Source organism: Myotis brandtii, unplaced genomic scaffold (genome assembly GCF_000412655.1).
Source record: "Myotis brandtii unplaced genomic scaffold, ASM41265v1 scaffold1270, whole genome shotgun sequence".
In the NCBI taxonomy this organism is placed as follows: domain Eukaryota; kingdom Metazoa; phylum Chordata; class Mammalia; order Chiroptera; family Vespertilionidae; genus Myotis; species Myotis brandtii.
Window position 1 is genome coordinate 503,892 of NW_005354465.1, and position 18,822 is coordinate 522,713.

General features: G+C 41.9%; 1 protein-coding gene across 8 annotated transcripts in view; it reads left to right on the forward strand.

Annotated features, from left to right (window-relative positions):
• The first annotated feature begins 248 nt into the window (after window positions 1-248).
• The window catches only part of UBAP2 (ubiquitin associated protein 2), a 117,279-nt gene continuing 98,705 nt past the window's right edge, over window positions 249-18,822 (forward strand). For 5 of the 8 annotated variants that reach the window (XM_014534235.1, XM_014534236.1, XM_014534237.1 and 2 more), the window contains exon 1: window positions 253-428. In XM_014534235.1, the coding sequence (XP_014389721.1) occupies window positions 389-428 (40 nt within the window). In that variant the 5' untranslated portion in view covers window positions 253-388. Of the gene's footprint in view, window positions 429-9,961; window positions 10,037-18,822 lie in introns of those variants that run through there. The other 3 variants (XM_014534238.1, XM_005859532.2, XM_005859531.2) reach the window with 3 other exon arrangements.

Sequence of the window (18,822 nt, forward strand, 5' to 3'; positions counted from 1 at the left end):
CTTGCTGTCCTACAATTTAACTCAATTCTGATGCTATCTACCTGGAGGTAGGGTCAGATCCCATGGGTTAAGGGCTCAGTCCTGAAAGACTGCCCTCACGTCGGAAGCTAATTGCAAGTCCAGATTGTCACCTCTGCTTCTGACTGACTAGCTGTAAAACAGAAGTTCCTATAACCCACCTTCTCAGGTTTGATCATTTGTTAGAACAGCTCAGGCAAACATTTACTTATGATTACCAGTTTATTATTAAGAATATTATTTTCTTTTAAAAAAGGATATTATAAAGGATACAGATGAACATCGAGATGAAGAGATATACAACACAAAGTCCAGAAGGAGCCTGAGTGTAGGAGTGGAACTGAGGTGTGCCATCTTCCTTGGCAGATGAATGCATTTACCAACCCAGAAGCTCATCACATCTTCCCGAGGTTGGTGGATGGGGCTGAGAGTTCCGACCCTCTAGTCCAGGGGTCCTCAAACTACGGCCCGCGGGCCACATGCAAATACAAATATTGTATTTGTTCCCGTTTTGTTTTTTTACTTCAAAATAAGATATGTGCAGTGTGCATAGGAATTTGTTCATAGTTTTTGTTTAAACTATAGTCCGGCCCTCCAACGGTCTGAGGGACAGTGAACTGGCCCCCTGTTTAAAAAGTTTGAGGACCCCTGCTCTAGTCATTGAGTCTTTCTGGTAACTAGCCCTAACTGAGCTACTAGGTACTCCCCTTCCCCCCCACTTCATCTCATTAGCAGAAAACAACTCAGGTGGGAGAGGAAGGGATTGTTATAAATAACAAAGGGCTTGCCTATAACTGAGGAAATTACAAAGGTTTTAGGAGCTCTGTGCCAGGAAGCAGGAAAAAAGTATACATAGTTCTTATTACACAATAGAGCAGGTGTTCTCAACCTTCTGGCCCTTTAAATACAGTTCCTCATGTTGTGACCCAGCCATAACTGTAATGTTGCTACTGTTATGAATAGTAATGTAAATATCTGATATGCAGAATGGTCTTAGGCGACCCCTGTGAAAGGGTCGTTTGACTGCCAAAGGGGTCGCGACCCACAGGTTGAGAACTGCTGTAATGGAGTAAGGCAAAGTATAAGAACTTCACTCATTCATCAGTGAAGTGAGCAACTTCCTTGCCAAATTGAAAAACAGCATTTGAATGCTGAAAAATATATTTTTGTAGCATTCACAATGTAACAGCTATAGCCATGACACACTTTTTTTTTTAAAATTAATTTTTTAGAGAGAGAGAAAGGGAGGAGAGAGAAACATCAATGTGAGAGAGAAACATTGATTAGCTGCCTCCTGCATGCACCCCAACTGGGGATCAAAACAGAAACCTGGGCACGTGTCCTGACTGGGAATCTAATTGGTGACCTTTAGGTGCATGGGACAATGCCCAACCAACTGGGCCACACTGGCCAGGGCAAGAGTGGCTCAGTTGAGTGTTGTCCCATGCATCAGATCGATCCCAGGTCTGGAGACAACTGGTTGATGTTTCTCTCTAACATCGATGTTTCTCTCTCTCTCTCCCTCCCTCCCTCTCTCTACAATCAATCAAAATAGTATATATATATTTAAAATAAGGATGTTTTGCCTGGCGAGGTGGCTCAGTGGTTGAGCATCGACCTGTGAAACAGGAGGTCACAGTTCAATTCCTGATCAGGGCACAAGCCCAGGTTGTGGGCTCAATTCCCAGTGGGGGGGCATGCAGGAGGCAACCAATCAATGACTCTCATCATTGATGTTTCTATCTCTCTCTCCCTCTCCCTTCCTCTTTGAAATCAATAAAAACATTTTTTTTTAAAAAGAAGGATGTTTTCTTGCCTGTCAGGAAGCTAAAGATGAACTCACAAGTCATTTCCCAGATCCATGACCTACTTAACAATTTCCCCCAGAGCAGAGCCCAGTACGAGAAGCATTGTGGCAAAAGGCACAATGCCTTCAACCAAGAGGCATTTGATCTTTAAGAAGTCAGCAGGTGTAGCCTTTCTGTCCCTGCAAAAAGCCACAGTGAACTATCTTTGGCACGGAACAGGGCCCAAGCTGCTAGGAGATTATCATTTGGCTGGGAGAATGTCAGGGGAGGTCTGAGCTGACAGGTTGTTAAACCCTTTCCTTCCCTCCCTAGTGTGCTGTGGGAGGGGCGAAGGGGCATTTTCTTCCTCAGGCAGGCTGGGAACCATTCTCATCCTCATCAGAGCAGGTTTTTCCTGAGGGCTAACATGAGTACATTCTTTGAAGCTCAATATAAAAGTTGTGCTGAAATTTATTCAGTCACTTAAGATTGATATGCAAGTGAGTGCTCAGTGAAAATATTCTTTCTTTAGTGATCACAGCTGGCCCACCCTCAAGTGGCAGAACTGGCACCATATCAGCAGAAGATCTGAGGGGGTGGCCTCCTCATCTAAAATATCCACCCTTCCACCTGTCATTCCACCATTACAGCTTAATTCCTCAGGGTCTCTAAGGAGGCTTTGCTGCTTCTAGAGACATTCAGCTTCTATCGACATTCAAATTCCTCCTCAAAAAGCATTTTAGCAGGGATTAGTAACAGGAAGAAATAAATTCCTTAGCCTAGTAGTCAAGACACTATACAATCAAATGTCACCTCTATAATTTTCTCTTCCACTACACTGAACAATCCCTTCAACCAGACTGGTCTTTGAGCCTGCCCTGCGTTTATTATTCACACAATTTCCCCTGCCTGGAATATCTGGCCACCCACCTTCCCCTAGTCCGTCTCTTCCATATTTCAGTAGCCATTTATTTATCACCTACTATAGTGAAGCACTATGTCAAGGATTTTTTTTTTTAATCCTCACCTGAGGATATGTTTATTGATTTCAGAGAGAGAGGAAGGGAGAGAGAGAAACATCAGTGTAAGAGACATCGATCAGTTGCCTCCTGTAAGAACCTAGGTACATGCCCCAACTAGGAACCAAACCACCACCTTTTTGGTGCATGGGACAACCTACCAATCAACCAACCAACCGAGCTTCCAGGCCAGGGCTGTCAGGAAATTTTACATTTTAATTAGTTAATTAATTAATTTAAAAATGTTTTAATCTACTTTATTTATTTATTTATTTATTTATTTATAGAAAAACAGGAAGGGAAAGGGAGGGAGACAAACATCAATGTAAGAGAGAAACATCTATTGGTTGCCACCCCAATGTACCCAGACCAGGACTGAACCTGCAACTTAGGCATGTTCTCTGACCAGGAACCAGTGACCTTTCAGTGCACAGGACAATCTCAACCGACTGAGCCACACCTGCTAGGGCAAGATTTTTAAAAAATATGTTTTTATTGATTTTAGAGAAAGAGAGACAGATAGGAAGGGAGAGAGAAAAACACCAGTGCAGTCTAAACCTGGGCATGTGTCGTAACTGGGAATTGAACCTGCAACCTCTTGGTGCTTGGGAAGATGCTCAACCAGCTAAGCCACACTGGCCAGGGCAGATATTTTTTTTTTCTAACATTGCTTCTTCATAGAGAGTGGGAGGGAGGGAGGGAAAGAGAGAGAAACATTTATGTGAGAGACACATGGACTGTTGCCTCCTGCACACACTCCATCTTGGGGTTGGGGAGTGAACCTGCAACTGAGGCATGTGCCCTTGACAGGGAATCAAACCAGCATAGCCTCTGATTCAACATTTTATTCACTGAATCATGCTGGCCCGGGGGAAATTGGTTAAAAATTTGTTCACAACACCCAGAACAGAGCTGAGCACATAGTGGGCATACAATAAAACTGAGGTCAAACTTGTCTACTATTCTTTCCATCTCTAAAATTTGCTAAGTTCTAATTTGGATATGTAGGTGTGTATTGCTTTCTGCATCTCTCTTGTAAATATAGAGATAATTTTGAAAGGTAACTACTGAAGGCATCACTTTTCATTTAAAAAATATTTATTATGTTTACTATGAGCTAAATCCTGTGCTAGGTGCTAGAAATACAGACATGAAAAGACAGAGTTCCTGCTCTAGCCAGTTTGGCTCAGTGGATAGAATGTCGGCCTGCTGACCAAAGGGTCCCGGGTTCGATTCTGACCAAGGGCACATACCTTGGTTGCAGGCTCCTCCATGGCCTGGGCCCTGGTTGGGGCTCTTGCAGGAGGCAACCAATTGATGTGTTTCTCCCTGAAAATCAATGGAAAAATATTCTGGGATGAGGATTAACCAAAAACAACAACAACAACAAAACATAGTTTCTGTCTCAAGAACTTATAATGCAGTGGGGGAGAGACAAGCAAAAACACTAATAATGCTGGAGAAAATAAAGCACCGTGTGTGGAGACTTGGGATTGAATCCTGACTCAGTATGATTCTTTTAAGTTGTTAGTTTAATTAACACTTTATTTTCTTAAATTTTTTTTATTTTATTTTAGAGAGAGAGGAATGGAGAGGGAGAGAGAGAGAGAAAAACATCGATTTTTTGTTGCATTTATTTATGCATTCATTGGTTGTTTCTTGTGAATGTCCTGACCATGGATTGAACCTGAAACCTTGGTGTATTGGGACAACACTTTAAACAACTGAGCTACCCGGGCCAGGGCAAAAATTTAATTTCTCTATGCATTTAAAATGTACTCACTCTATAAAAGATGTATATACAATCATCTCTGAAGGAAACGTGTTAAGTAGGTCTTTGAAAAATTTTAAAAAAAATATATTTTTATTGATTTCAGAGAGGTAGGAAAAGGGAGAGAGAAATAGAATCATCAATGATGAGAGAGAATCATTGATCGGCTGCCTCCTGCACGTGCCCCACTGGGGATCGAACCCACAACCCGGGCATGTGCCCTTGGCCGTAATAGAACCTGGGACCCTTCAGTCCACAGGCCGACACTCTATCCACCGAGCCAAACTGGCCAGGGCTTAAGTGAGGTCTTTGACCTTTAGGACCAATGAAAGTTGCATATAGGGTGGTGTGGGGTTCTATTCATCAGACAGTAATGGCCCTAGGTCTTTCTACTTCCCAAACTGGAATTACCAGAATGAAAATAATCTCTTCTGAAAAGAAAGAAGGCAATTCTTTGCCAGCCCCTATTCTTCATGCTTAATAGAACTCTTAACATCCCATCTGTATTAATTTGCTAGTGTGTTCTAAGATAGCACCACAGACTGGAAACTTAACAGAAATCTCTTTCTCATAGTTCTGGAGGATAGATGTAGGAGATCAAGGCATTGGCAGGATTGTTTTGTCCAGAGGCCTCTGTCCTTGGCTTGTAGATGGCCATCTTCTCCCTTTGTTTCTTTTTTTAATATATGTATTTTTTATTGATTTCAGAGAGGGAGGGAGAGAGAGAGATAAAAACATCAATGATGAAAGAGAATCATTAATCGGCTGCCTCCTGCATGCCCCCTTCTGGGGGATAGAGCCTGCAACCCGGGCATGAGCCCGAACGGGAATTGAACCATGACCTCCTGGTTCATAGGTTGATGCTCAACCACTGAGCCACGCCATGCTGGCTGGTCCTCCCTTTGTCTTCACATGGTCTTTCCTCTGATTCCCTGTGTCCTGACATCAGTCATATTGGATTATTATCTACCCCAATGACTTTATTAAACCTTAATTACCTCTTTAAATACTTTATCTCCAAACAGTCACCTTCTGCATTACTAGGGATTAGGACTTCAACATAAAAATCCTCCCCCCCACCTGACTGGTGTGAGTTGGTTGGAGTGTCATCCTGTACACTAAAAGGTCTCGAGTTTGATTCCCAGTCAAGGCACATACCTAAGCTGAGGATTTGGTCCAGGGTTGGGGTGAGTATGTGAGGCAACCGAAAGATGTTTTTCACATCTCTCTCTCTCTCTTACCCTTACTCTCTATAAGATCATTTAAACATATCCTAGGGCCGTGGTCGGCAAACTGCGGCTCGAAAGCCACATGCGGCTCTTTGGCCCCTTGAGTGTGGCTCTTCCTAAGCCTTAGGAGTACCCTAATTAAGTTAATAACAATGTACCTACCTATATAGTTTAAGTTTCAAAAACTTGGCTCTCAAAAAAGAAATTTCAGTCATTGTACTGTTGATATTTGGCTCTGTTGACTAATGAGTTTGCCGACCACTGTCCTAGGGTGAGGATTAAAAAAAAAGATTTTTTTTTTCAAATTGTAAGAAAAAGTTTATTTATAAATTTAGAGGTAGTAAAAGTGAGCCAGCGGGGCTGCAAAGGCTTGGGAAACAAGTTAAGGAGGTAGAAGGTCCCTTGGAGCTTAGGAGAGGGAAAGGCAAAGGCAATGTGCCTAGGGGGAAGAAGAGGAGGAAAAGAAAGGTGCATGCATACTCCTCCGAGAGGGAGAGCCCGCTGAGGGGAACATAAATTAACCATAAACCATTTATCTAGAAATTTCAGAATATCACAGAAATTTCAGTATTGTCAAAAAGGATAAAATCTAAAACCAAAACCCAACTTTATAACTGAACTAGAGGCCCAATGCACGAAATTCGTGCAAGAGTAGGCCTTCCTTCCCCTGGCTGCCGGCACTGGCTTCCCTCTGGCACCCAAGACCTGGGTTTCCATCGCAGCCCTGCTTTGTCTGGAAAGTCGTCTGATCTAATTAGCATATTATGCTTTTATTATTATAGATTCTTAACCTCCAGGCAATTCACTGGTATAGTTATTATTATCCCCATTTTGCAGATGAGAAAACTAAGTGGATGAGATAAAGTACCTTGCCTAAGGTCATACATTTAGATTCTTCTAGAATAGGGGTTGGCAAACTTTTGTGTAAAAGGCCAGCATGTAAATATTTTAGGCTTTCTGGGCCACTTGGTCTCTGTAGAAACTCTGCTATTATATCATGAAGACAGCCATAGACAATACATAAATGAATAAACATGGCTGAGTTCCAACAGAACTTAATAATACTAAAAATTGAATTTCATATGTTTTGTGTGTCACAAAACATTTTTCTTTTGATTTTTCTTTAGCCATTTCTCTCTCTCAAATCAATCAATAAATCAATCAAAGAAATAATATATGCACCCTTTGTTCATTGCAGCATTATTTATGATAGACAAGATTTGGAAGCAGCCCAAGTGCCCATCAGTAGATGAACGGTTAAAAAAGCCGTGGTACATTTACACAATGGAATACTACTTGGCCATAACACATAATGAAATCTTACCTTTAGCCACAGCATAGATGGACCTGGAAAGTATTATAATAAGTGAAATAAGCCAGTCAGAGAAAGACAAATACTATATGGTTTTACTTATATGTGGAATCTAATGAATCGAATAAACAAACAAAATAGGAATAGACTCATATATTCAGAGAACAAACTAATGGCTGTCAGAGGGGAGAGGGTGGTGCGATGGATGAAAAAGGTGAAAGGATTAAGGGAAAAAAAAACACCAAGAAAAAAACAATTGTATAGACACAGATACAAACAACAGTATGGTGATTACCAGAGGGAAAGGGGATGGGGGAGTCAGGAGAGGGTAAAGGGGGAATAAATGGTGAAGAAAGGAGACATGACTTTGGGTGGTGAACACAACACAATATACAGATGATGTATTATAGAACAGTTCACCTGAAACCTCTATAATTTTATAAACCAATGTGACCCCAATAAATTCAATAAGGAAAAAACCCAAACACCTCCATGTAAATAATTAAGACATTACAGATTAGATTGATTATAGTTCCTTTTGACTAGCACCCTCAATCACAAACCATTTTTCCCACTACTATCAAACAGTTACTGTTATCAGGTTTGTATATATCCTTTCAGAATTGTTTTCTTGTGTTCTTGCTATTAAGTTTTTACCTCTCAAGGGTAGTTTATCTTCAACTCTCCCACACATTTCTATAAAGCAGTACTACAAAGAGGAGGAAGACTGTACTGAGCAGACACAATCTTAGCTTACTGTCAAAAGGGAAGAGATAAGATACATCTACATATGAATAAGTTCTATTTATTAAAGGCACAGTCTGAGCATTCTTTGATCAATTTGGATGAGTTAACAAAGGCCTCACTTTAACTGGGCTGGACTGTTAAGGTTTAGATTGTTTTTATCAGGTAATTTAACCTATAACTAGTCTATTAGTAACTAGCAAGTTAGTAATTAGCATAGTGCCCTGCACAAAGATCAGTATGTTAATTCCCTACCCACCTTACTTAGACCTGTTGTGCCCAAATGGTACAAATGGGGTGTGAAAATAATTACGAATACTTATTGAGGATTTACCATGTGAGAAGCAGGTACTTTACAGATCTCATTTAATTTTCACCACCTGGTGAAGTAGTGTTATCACAAAGGTACACTTGAATTGAGAGGCCAGGCCTGCTGGACTCGAAAGGCATTGTATCTAATAGTCTGGGATTCTGCCTTTGAAGATCAAATAAGCCAGTAAATGAGGAAATACTTCAAACTGTAAAACATTGTACTATAATTATAAACCACTAGAGGCCCAGTGCACAAAATTCGTGCACTGAGGCGGGGGAAGGTCCCTCAGCCTGGATTGCGAGAGGGTGCAGGCCAGGCCGAGGGACCCGCCACTGGTGCATGATTGGGGCCAGGGAGGGATGCAGGAGGTTGGCTAGCCAGGAGGGACCGCAGGAGGGCTCCAGGGGGTGTCCAGCCCGTCTCGCTCAGCCCCAATCGGCTGGACCCCAGTAGCAAGCTAACCTACTGGTTGGAGCGTCTGCCCCCTGGTGGTCAGTGCACGTCATAGCGAGAAGTTGAGTGGCCTTAGCGTATTACGCTTTGATTGGTTGTATGGATGACGGGACACATAGCATATTAGGCTTTTATTATATAGGATTATCTCCTCCATTATTATTATTTTTAATTGACTTTAGAGGGGGGGGGGTGGACAGTGAGAGAGGAAAACATCGGTTGCCTCCCCTCTGACGCCCAGGAATCAAACCCGGAACCTAGGTATGTGCCCTGACCAGAATTGAACCTCCACCTTCGGGTGCATAGGACCACGCTCCTACCAATGAAGCCACACGGGCCAGGGCTCCATCATTCTTAATTCGTAAAGTTAAAACAGGTAAGATAGTTTTGAGAGGATTATTCATTGTTTGGAAAGGGAAAATCTTGAGTATGAGGCAGGAAACAGCTGAACCTCTCTAACCCCTTTTTCATGCTTAAAACGGGGAAATCCCTTTATTGAAGGGCTTACATGACTTAATAACACTTGTATAAACGGCAGACATCGAGTAGGCGTTCAGTAAGTGTTCATCTTTTCACGCAGAAGAGACTTGGGAATGAAGAATTCGATCCCACATTTAACAAGAAAGCCGCGAGACCCTCCGGTCCTGTGGAGGTTCCGTTTGAAGCCCGCTTGGTGCCGCCGGTACCGGGACTAGCCGTTGGCGTTTTCCCGCGCAGGGAGCGGGGAGGAGCGCGAGCTTGGGCTGTGGGTGTGGAAACCTCTCCCGCCGGGACTGTTCTCGCAGCAAGAAACACGTTCAGCCACCTGGCAGGAGGCACCCACTGGTATCAGCCTCAAATGATAGCCCTGTCCGCTTACCCTTTCGGCCTTCGCTGGGTAGTAAGTCTCAGCCGCATCGCCTGTGAACCTGCGGGGGAAGGGCTGCACGGGTGGGGCCTATGCCGCGCAGCACGCTGGGAGTCGTAGTCCCCTCCCGCAACGTTTGTTGCCTTGAGTGGTTGGAATGCATCACGTGATGCGAGCAGGGACGCGACATGGGGCGGGGTTGACTTGTGAAGTCATCACAGCGCGACAACGAGCTGCAGTTGTGGGCATCCTGGGTGTTGTAGATAGTTCGCTCTTGATAACTCCTGTAAAATATCCCTTATGTGCTCCATCCCCGCGCCTCCCCTGGCCTCGGCGCTGGGGGCCGCAAAGGAAGCGATGCGCTCGCTCCACGGGCGGGCTGGTGAGCTGCGCGTGGCGACTCCTCCTTCGCCCGTGACGTAGAGGTCACGTGACGAGACGCGCTGCCTCTGCTGCCGCCGCCGCTTTGTAAGAGGCACATTGGCAGGTAACGAGCGGCGGCGGCGGCGGCGGCGGGTGCCGAGTCCAGCGAGAACAGCAGCGGTAATTGGCACCTTCTCTCTCTCCTTCCCAGTTCCAGGCCCTTCATCGCGCTTTTTAGTGTTGGGTTCAGGTCTTCTTTTCTTCAGCCCCGTTTATCTTGCCCCAGTGCCCACCCGTGAGGACCGGGCCGAGCTTCCTTCGTCGGCTTCAAGCGTCCTCCGTATGCCCAGGCCCGGGCGCCCTCCTTCCTCTCCCCATCCTGTTGCCCCGCGCTGCTTCCTGCCTACCCGGGGATCGGTCGACCCGGCCCCACCCAGCCTCAGGGGGCTCGTTCCCCTCCCCCCTTCAGGTTTCTGCCCTGGAGGGTGTGGTTTTCCCCTCCCACCTGAGTCCCTTCCTGTCCTCTGGAGCTCCCGCACCACGCTGGCGCTCCCCATCTTGACCATCTTTCCGTTTTCACGACAGTCGCTCACTAGTCCTGGGACTGGACCTCTTAGAGCTCAACTTCTGCGCGCTCTAGCCGTTCCCGGCTTACTCGGAGGCATAGTTCAACTCCACTCCTTTTCATTCTGGAAGGCTTTGGTGACAGTCTCTTGGTACTGTTTTCTCAGTCCCAGTTCCTGTTGGCGCTTTGTAAACTAAAGCGCTTTCTGTTATAATATCAAAAATGCTTTAGTGCATTACATCTTTTTTGCCTCTGAATCACTTTCTCACTTGGCTGCCCCACCTTTCCCCGTGGGTTTTCAATCTAATTAATTGCCCAGGCATCTCAAGTGCCACCACTCTGGCCTCTTGTCCTTGTTTTCCCTGAGTTGATGCCATCATCATTCCTGTTATTTCCTGTTAGACATAGTCCTGCAGTTTACTACCACCTCCGTTGGATAGTGTTTCTACTTACGTCCAACGTATATTGTCTGCCAGTATTTAGGCTTACTGTCTTCTTCAGCACCTGTGTGTCCTAACAACTGAGAGCTTTTTAAGATCATCTTATTTGAAGGGCATATAATTAAACTTTTTGGTGAAGCCAGATCTTTTGTATTTTCTATTATGATAGTACTTTTTAAACCAAGAGGTATGCGAGTAGTGTGTTCCTCACTTTTTGCCATGAGATGTACATTTTGTGTGTGTGTGTCAGTTTGTCTAATAAAGGTGGTTGGAAATGGAGATAATATTTAAGAGCTCCTATGTCCTAGGCATTGGGTTCCCAGATTGGGTTGGTTCCTGTCTGTCTCAGGAAGGGGAATAAGTTTCACTGTCTTTATTTTTTAAAAAAAATATATTTTATTGATTTTTTACAGAGGGGAAGGGAGAGGGATAGAGAGCTAGAAACATCGATCAGCTGCCTCTTGCACACTCCCTACTGGGATGTGCCCGCAACCAAGGTACATGCCCTTGACCTGAATCGAACCTGGGACCCTTCAGTCCCCACGCCGACGCTCTATCCACTGAGCCAAACCGGTCAGGGCACTGTCTTTAGATGATAGGGTCTTCCAGTACACCACACCTCTTACCTTCCTGCAAGGACCCCTTGGCTTGGGCTATCCTCCCATGGCTGTGAAGGCTTCCCTTATCTGTCATTAGGCAGAAATGATTAGTTTCCCACACTCTTCTGCTCGCTTCCAGTGAGTTCCTCCAAATCGCCCCTCCCCCCTTACAGCTAGTTGACATGTGTAATGAGATTTTTCCCCCTATCCTGCTTGTTTCCCACAGCTCTGATTTCCTCTTTTTGCTTCCTTGTTGCCTCTGACCTTCAATAATTAAGAAACGATTCAGAGAAGGGAGATTTGTGTTAAGATTGAAATGTGGCTGGAAATGGTGGCATGGGAATGAGGCCATGGGAAAGGTTTGTGGTAATTGCCTCTCTTGCCTGTTTCCTGCCGCTCTGGTTTCTTCTGGCCTCTCTGTCTTTAAATGTGGGCTGGACCAGCAGTAGTCACATGGAGCTGCCTTTAGGATAAGGCTGGAACAACAATAACACCTCTGCTTCCCTTTCCTGGAAACTGGTGCAGCCAGTGCACTGCTCACCAGAGTGTCCCCTGGTTATTAGCCTGAGTGACTTTTATTGTTTGGAAAGGAATAGTAGAACATGAAGAAGAATAGGTTTACTTCAGTATGCGCTGTGTCTTGGTAGGAACTGGTTAATATCTCTACTGCCTTAAGTATAAACTATATGTAGAAAATATAAAGCAGTCTTGAAGATTTGAACTGGTCTGAAGTGAAGCCTTTACTTTGTAAGGGTTAGTCTTTTTGTTTTAAGTATATTTTTATTGATTTTAGAGAGGAAGGAAGAGGGAGAGATAGAAACATCAATAATGAGAGAGAATCATTGATCAGCTGTCGCCTGCACGCCCCCCACCCCCCACCCCCCATTGAGCCCACAACCCAGGCATGTGCTCCTGACCGGAATCGAACGGGCTAGGGCTGTAAGGGTTAGTCTTGAAATGTTAATTTTGTAGACCTTTTTAAAAAATGATGACTTTAAGATTTATTTTTGTTATAAGACACTTCCTTTTTGATGTAAGTGTATTGTGAAGGATTAATACCTGCTCAAAAGAAGCTGTCTGTGTGAATTCACAGACTGAAGTTCCTTTGCTTGTAAACATCTATCTTATTTTTCTTTGTGAGGTATCCTGTAGGTCAGCAAATACCAGTTAACTCAGAGTTCTTAATTTGAGTAAATGGAGTGTCCTTTAAAAGTTGAGTGTAATGGCACCTGTGGTGTTGACTGATGAGGTGGTGAATCGATGATATATCTTAGAAGCAGCTGTTTTTTTTCTTTTCACCCCACCCCCACCCCCCAAAAAAGAAAGTGGAGATTTAAGTTGGAGGCAGAAAGAGGGAAGATTTATAGGAAATAATCACCATGTAAGCCTGTGGTAGGTTTTGAAGTAACTTGACCCAACTATCAAATAAATATGTAGGAATAAAATCCTTTTTTTTTTCCTTTTTAACTCCAAGAACCAAATTAATCAGTTTTGTTTAGACAGTTATGCTGCATATCCTGATATTTCCCACTTTTTTTTTGTTTTCTTGACTTTTTTTTTCAAAGATGCTGCATTCCTGTACTTTTTAAAGAAAGTATATTTTAGTTTTGAAATTTCTTCCCATGGGTTTTGCAGGCAAAGTTTGTGAATTTCTGCCTGACATAGCATGTGTACGAGAGTGAATTTCAATTTTCAGGTAACTCATTTTCACACTGGGGTTATGAAATACATGGAATTGGAACCCAGTTAACTACGTGGAATTAATTTATGAAATTCGGCTTGGATTAAAGAGTAGATGTTTTATTTACAACTAGGCAGTGCACTCTACTTTTAAAAGTTGTTGGGAATTTGTTGCTTGGTTTTCTTCATTTGGAACCCTAAAAGTAATAGAACATATATTTGATTGGGTCTAAAAGTTATCCCTTCCTCCTTTCTCTTCTATTTTTCTTTCTCTTTTTCAGTCCATTCTCTTTTCTTGCTTTCTTCTGTCCCTTCATCCCATATAAAAACACTCTCAACACTGTCTTCAACTAGGAGATTGTAGGAGTTTTTATTCTACTTGCCACCGTAATATGCTGCGTCCCAAGCAAGCAGATGAAAAAAAAAAATAACTTTGCAACCACATGGGCTTTTGGGGCAAGGTGTATAGTGCTGTCTGTATTGTGTGTGTGTCTACCCAAGTTGAATGTGTGTTCTTTGAAGGGTGGGATTTTTTATTTGATAACAGTGTTTGACATTGACAAATCATTAAACGAGATAAATGGGCTTTAAAAATACAAATTTAACTGAAATAGGGTTTAGGAAATAAAAAAGAATGGCTTTAGGATTGATAGGTAAACCTAAGTTTAAATTGTTTTTTAGACCAAACCAATAGGCGCCCCCCCCCTTCTCAAATTAATTTACCAATTTCCAATTTAGAGTAGGTTTTTAAAAATTTATTTTAAAAAATATTTTTATTGATTTCAGAGTAGAAGGGAGAGATACAAACATCAGTGATGAGAGAGAATCATTGATTGACTGCCTCCTACACACCCGCTTCTGGGGATCTAGCCTGAAACCTGGGCACGTGCCCTGACTAGAATTGAACTGTGACCTCCTGGTTCATAGGTTGAAGCTCAACCACTGAGCCACACTGGTAGGGCTAGAGTAGGTTTTTGGGTTAGGTTGGCTGACACTATTTTACCTAACAAAATACACTTGAGAAAGTTTAGGGGGGAAAAAAAGTAAAAACTATTGGCTTAACATTTTAGTATAAATTCTTGCTCTCTTTTCTTTACATAAAGTATATACTTTTAAAAAAGTCATAGAAGAATATGTATGCGGTATAAAAACACATTGTAGACTTTTCAAAAACAAGAATAAAATGACCAACCATTAGAAGGAAAGCATTACGGCTACCTAAAAGCCCCTCCCCTCCCTGTGTATGCCGTCTCCCAAGGCATTCCTTTCCCTCTTTTCCAGAGGTAACCATTACTCTATATTTTGGGTTTATGATTTTTTAGAATTATTTTTATTTCATATATGTGTATGTCCATAAACTGTATATAGTGTATATTGCCCATTTTTAATCTTGATCTAAAGGGAATTTTATGATTCTTCTGATACTTTCACTCTTACATGTTCTATTTTTATTATTTCACTCTTAAATGTTTTAGATTCATCCATAGTTGACTCTTATAGCTATCAGTCACTGTCAGTAGTGTGGTAGTCCATTGTAAGGATATGCCGCATCCTATTATATTGTGATGGATCTTGTCTCATTTCCAGGTGTGTGTGTGTGTGTGTGTGATTACAGATTATAGTTGTCTCCTTATGAACATTTGCACGTTCTCTCTCCCACCAAAACAGATTTCTCAAGGTTATATATGTAATTGGGAGTGGAAATTTGGGGCTGTGTGTGGGATATGTGTAACTTTACTAGGTAATCCCAAACTGTTTTCCATAGTGTTGTATAGTCATTCTTTATTAGGTTTCTCATCAGAACACCGAGTATTGAGTGACTCTTTTCTCAGTTCTCTTAAGGTGTTACACAACTGGTATCATTCTAGAAGTCTAGGGAAAAGTTTAATTCATACATATAATGGATACCTTAGACATTGAAACTTAATTTTCAAGACTGAATAGTTAAGAGTCCCACATCCTTGACAACATTTGATAGTGCTTTAATTTTTAGTTTTAGCCAATTCTAGTGGGATGTTTTAGATACATCTTTTATGAATACTACACAGCTGCATTTTGCTTTGTTAATACAACCTACCAGCTTCTCCTTTAATTGGAGCATGAAGACCATTCACATTTATTATAATTATGATATTTCTGCCATTCACATTTATTATAATTATGGATATTTTAGATATATTTCTGCCATCATAGTCTTCGGCTTTCCTGGTCTTTATTGTTTTTCTGTCCTTTTTGCAGTTTTGATTTCTTTCTATTTGGTTTCCTCCAAGTTTTTTCTTTTTTTTAAAATATATTTTTATTGATTTCAAAGAGGAAGGGAGAGAGATAGAGAGACAGAAACATCAATGATGAGAGAGAATCATTATCCAGCTGTCTCGTGCATGCCCCCTGCTGGGAATTGAGCCTGCAACCTGGGCATGTGCCCTTGACCGGAATTGAACCCAGGACTCTTCAGTCTGCAGGCTGACGCTCTATTCACTGAGCCATACCAGCTAGGGCTCCTCCAACTTTTTAAAAAAATTTGATTTTAGTGAGGAGAGGGAAAGGGAGAGAAAGAGAAAGAAACATTGATTTGTTGTTCCACATATTTATCTATACATTGGTTGCTTCTTGTATATGCCCTGGCTGGGGATTGAAACCCCAACTTTGGCAAATCAGGAGGATGCTCTAACCAATTCAGCTACTGGCCAGGACTGGTTTCCTCCAACTTTTTAAGATTTTCAAATCTATAGAAGCTGAAAGAGTATAATAGGGAACACATGCATACCTACTTAACATTTTGTCACATTGTCTTTTCTCTATACTACACATGTTATCTTTTAAGGCTAAGTAAATTAAAAGTAAAGTGCGAACATCTTCATATTTATACCCAAACTAGAGGCCCGGTGCATGAAAATTCATGCACTGGAGGGGGTATCCCTCAGCTCGGCCTGCCCCCTCTCGCAGTCCGGGAGCCCTCGGGCAGGAGGCGACGCCCCATCACACCTCTGCTGCTGCCACTGCTGGCAGTGCAAGCCTCAGCCGGCCCTGGTTACCTGAGCCTCAGGCAGCCCTGGGCAGCTGGGCAGCCACCATCCGAGGCTTGCCTGCGCCCCAGGCATTGGCTGGGCAGCCACCATCTGAGGCTTGCCTGTGCCTCGGGCTGGCTCGGGGGCTGAGGGGACTGGGTGGTGCCACCATTGAGGGTGGGACAGTCAATTAGCATATCCCCTCCTTATTGGCTGTGGGAGCCACATCTTTGCAACACGTGAGGGTCAATTAGCATATTCCCTCTTTATTAGATGTTTCCTTTGTAAGCATCTGTTTACAATAAAGAGCTTCTCTTACAAATAACCACATAACATCACACTTAGGAAAATGAATAATTATTTAATAATATGTAATGTATAATACCTATAATTACATTTGGTATAAGTTTACATTCAGATTTTCCCAATTGTTTACAAAATTACCTTTTTTAGTCTCCCTGTCCAATCAGGGTTTCTGATTCACTCTATTTATGCATTGTCACTGAAGTGCAGAACTGAGTGATAATCTGTGTCTTAAATAATTACTTTTTCAGATGTAATTGCCAGTTAGACGATCTGATAAATAATACATAACTACTGCTATTACTTAGTTCAGTTACTTCTTGCCATTGTTGGGTATATTGTAATTTATTGTAGGATGAGTGTAACTTTCTTGGGCTGTTGGAAAGACTAAAAATATTCTATGTATCCAGTTAACTGCTGTGCACACCCCCTTTATCAGTTTTGAAACACTGGTTAACCATCCTTTTGATGTGTGAGAATGTGGATAGAGTGTTGGTCTGTGAACTGAAGGGTCCCAGTTTATTCCAGTCTGGGCGCATGCCTGGGTTGTGGGCTCAATCCCCGGTGGTGGGCTTGCAGGAGGCGGCCGATCGATGATTCTCTCTCATCATTGATATTTCAGTCTCCCTCTTCCTGCCTCTCTGAAATCAATAAAAATATATTTTTAAAAAAACTTTAAATAGCATAGTTTCATGGCATTTTATTTTTATAAAATGCTTAGAATGTAGGTTAATTCAGATTAGGTCTGAGTGATAGTTTTTTTTCTTTTTTGTTAATATATGCTGTACAGGTGTTTACTTGAACAAAGATTCATTGTTGAAACTTGTTAGCACCTGTTAGATGTTACAAATACAGATGAATAATGTAATCAATAATGAAAAAAATCAATGGAATAAAATATCCTAGGGTAAGGATTTAAATTACACAACATACTTCGAATATGCCTGGTTTTTTTTGTTGTTGTTGTTAATCCTCACCCAAGGATATTTTTTTCCATTGATTTTTAGACAGAGTGGAAGGGATGGGGAGAGACAAAGAGAGAAACATCGATGTGAGAGCCTGCAACCGAGGCACACACCCTTGACCAGAATTGAACCTGGGATCCTTCAGTCCATGGGCCAATGCTCTATCCATTGAACCAGATTGGCTAGGGCTATAGGAACTTATTGAATGTCTCAATTCTTTTCCTCCAATCAAGTTCTCATTTTATTTTTATTAGAAATTTTCTGGTATAATATTGATTACTTAGTGAAATACTTATTTGAATTACTGGAGACCAAATGGCCTTTTGAAAATTCAGCTTCTTTATTACCTTTTATTTTATTTTTATTTTTTTAAAAGATATTTTTATTTATTTCTGAGAGGAAGGGAGAGGGAGAGAGAGAGAGAAACATCAGTGATGAGAGAGAATCATTGATCGGCTGCCTCCTGCAAGCCCCCGACTGGGGATCGAGCCCACAACCCCGGGCATGTGCCCTTGGCCGGAATCAGACCCAGGACCCTTCAGTCTGCAGGCCGACGCTCTATTATCCACTGAAAACCGGCTAGGGCGGGCGATTCTTTATTACCTTTTAAATTCCTTATGATTGGGAGTGCTGAGGTAATGGTGGGGGAAAAAGAATACCTGTGTATTTTCAGAAAAAAATCTAGGTGTAGATAAGGAATAAAAAACTTTTTTTTAAAAAATAAAATATATTTTTATTGATTTCAGAGAAGAAGGGAAGGGGGGAGAGATAGAGATAGATAGAAATATAGAAATATCAGTGGTGAAAGATAATCACTGATAGTTGTGTGTCCCCCCCCCTCCCGCATAGCTCAACCTGTACCCTACCAGAACCTTGGGGAACTGAATTGAGACCTTGGCCCATAGGTGGACACAATCACTGAGCCATACCAGCCTTGTTAGTTAATATAGGCCATTTACTATTTTATTATCACAGAAGAGGTTGCATTTTTTTTTAGAGATAATTTGAGCTATTTAATTGTTGTAATGCTTATCTCATTTCACCAAAAGATCCCAGCTTTAATGGGATATAGCTAGCACATGATAAACTAGTTTATATACTCTGATAGACTAGCCATCTGTGGGACAAAGAAACGACCAGTGTTACAAAAGGTTTTATTGGAGTGATAGTTGGCCAGTGGGTGTACAAATTGGTAAGTGCTAAAAATCATTGAACTGTATACTTAAAAAGGTGAACTTTGTGGTATTCACTATACCTCAGTAAAGTTATTTAAATTGATTGAAATAAATAGGTAATATTTTATAATAAACAGCATTAGAAAAAAGTGGTCAGAGTATGTTAATCTTTTTTTTTAAATTTTGTTTTATTGCTTAAAGTATTAAAAAGAGTATTACATATGTCTCCTT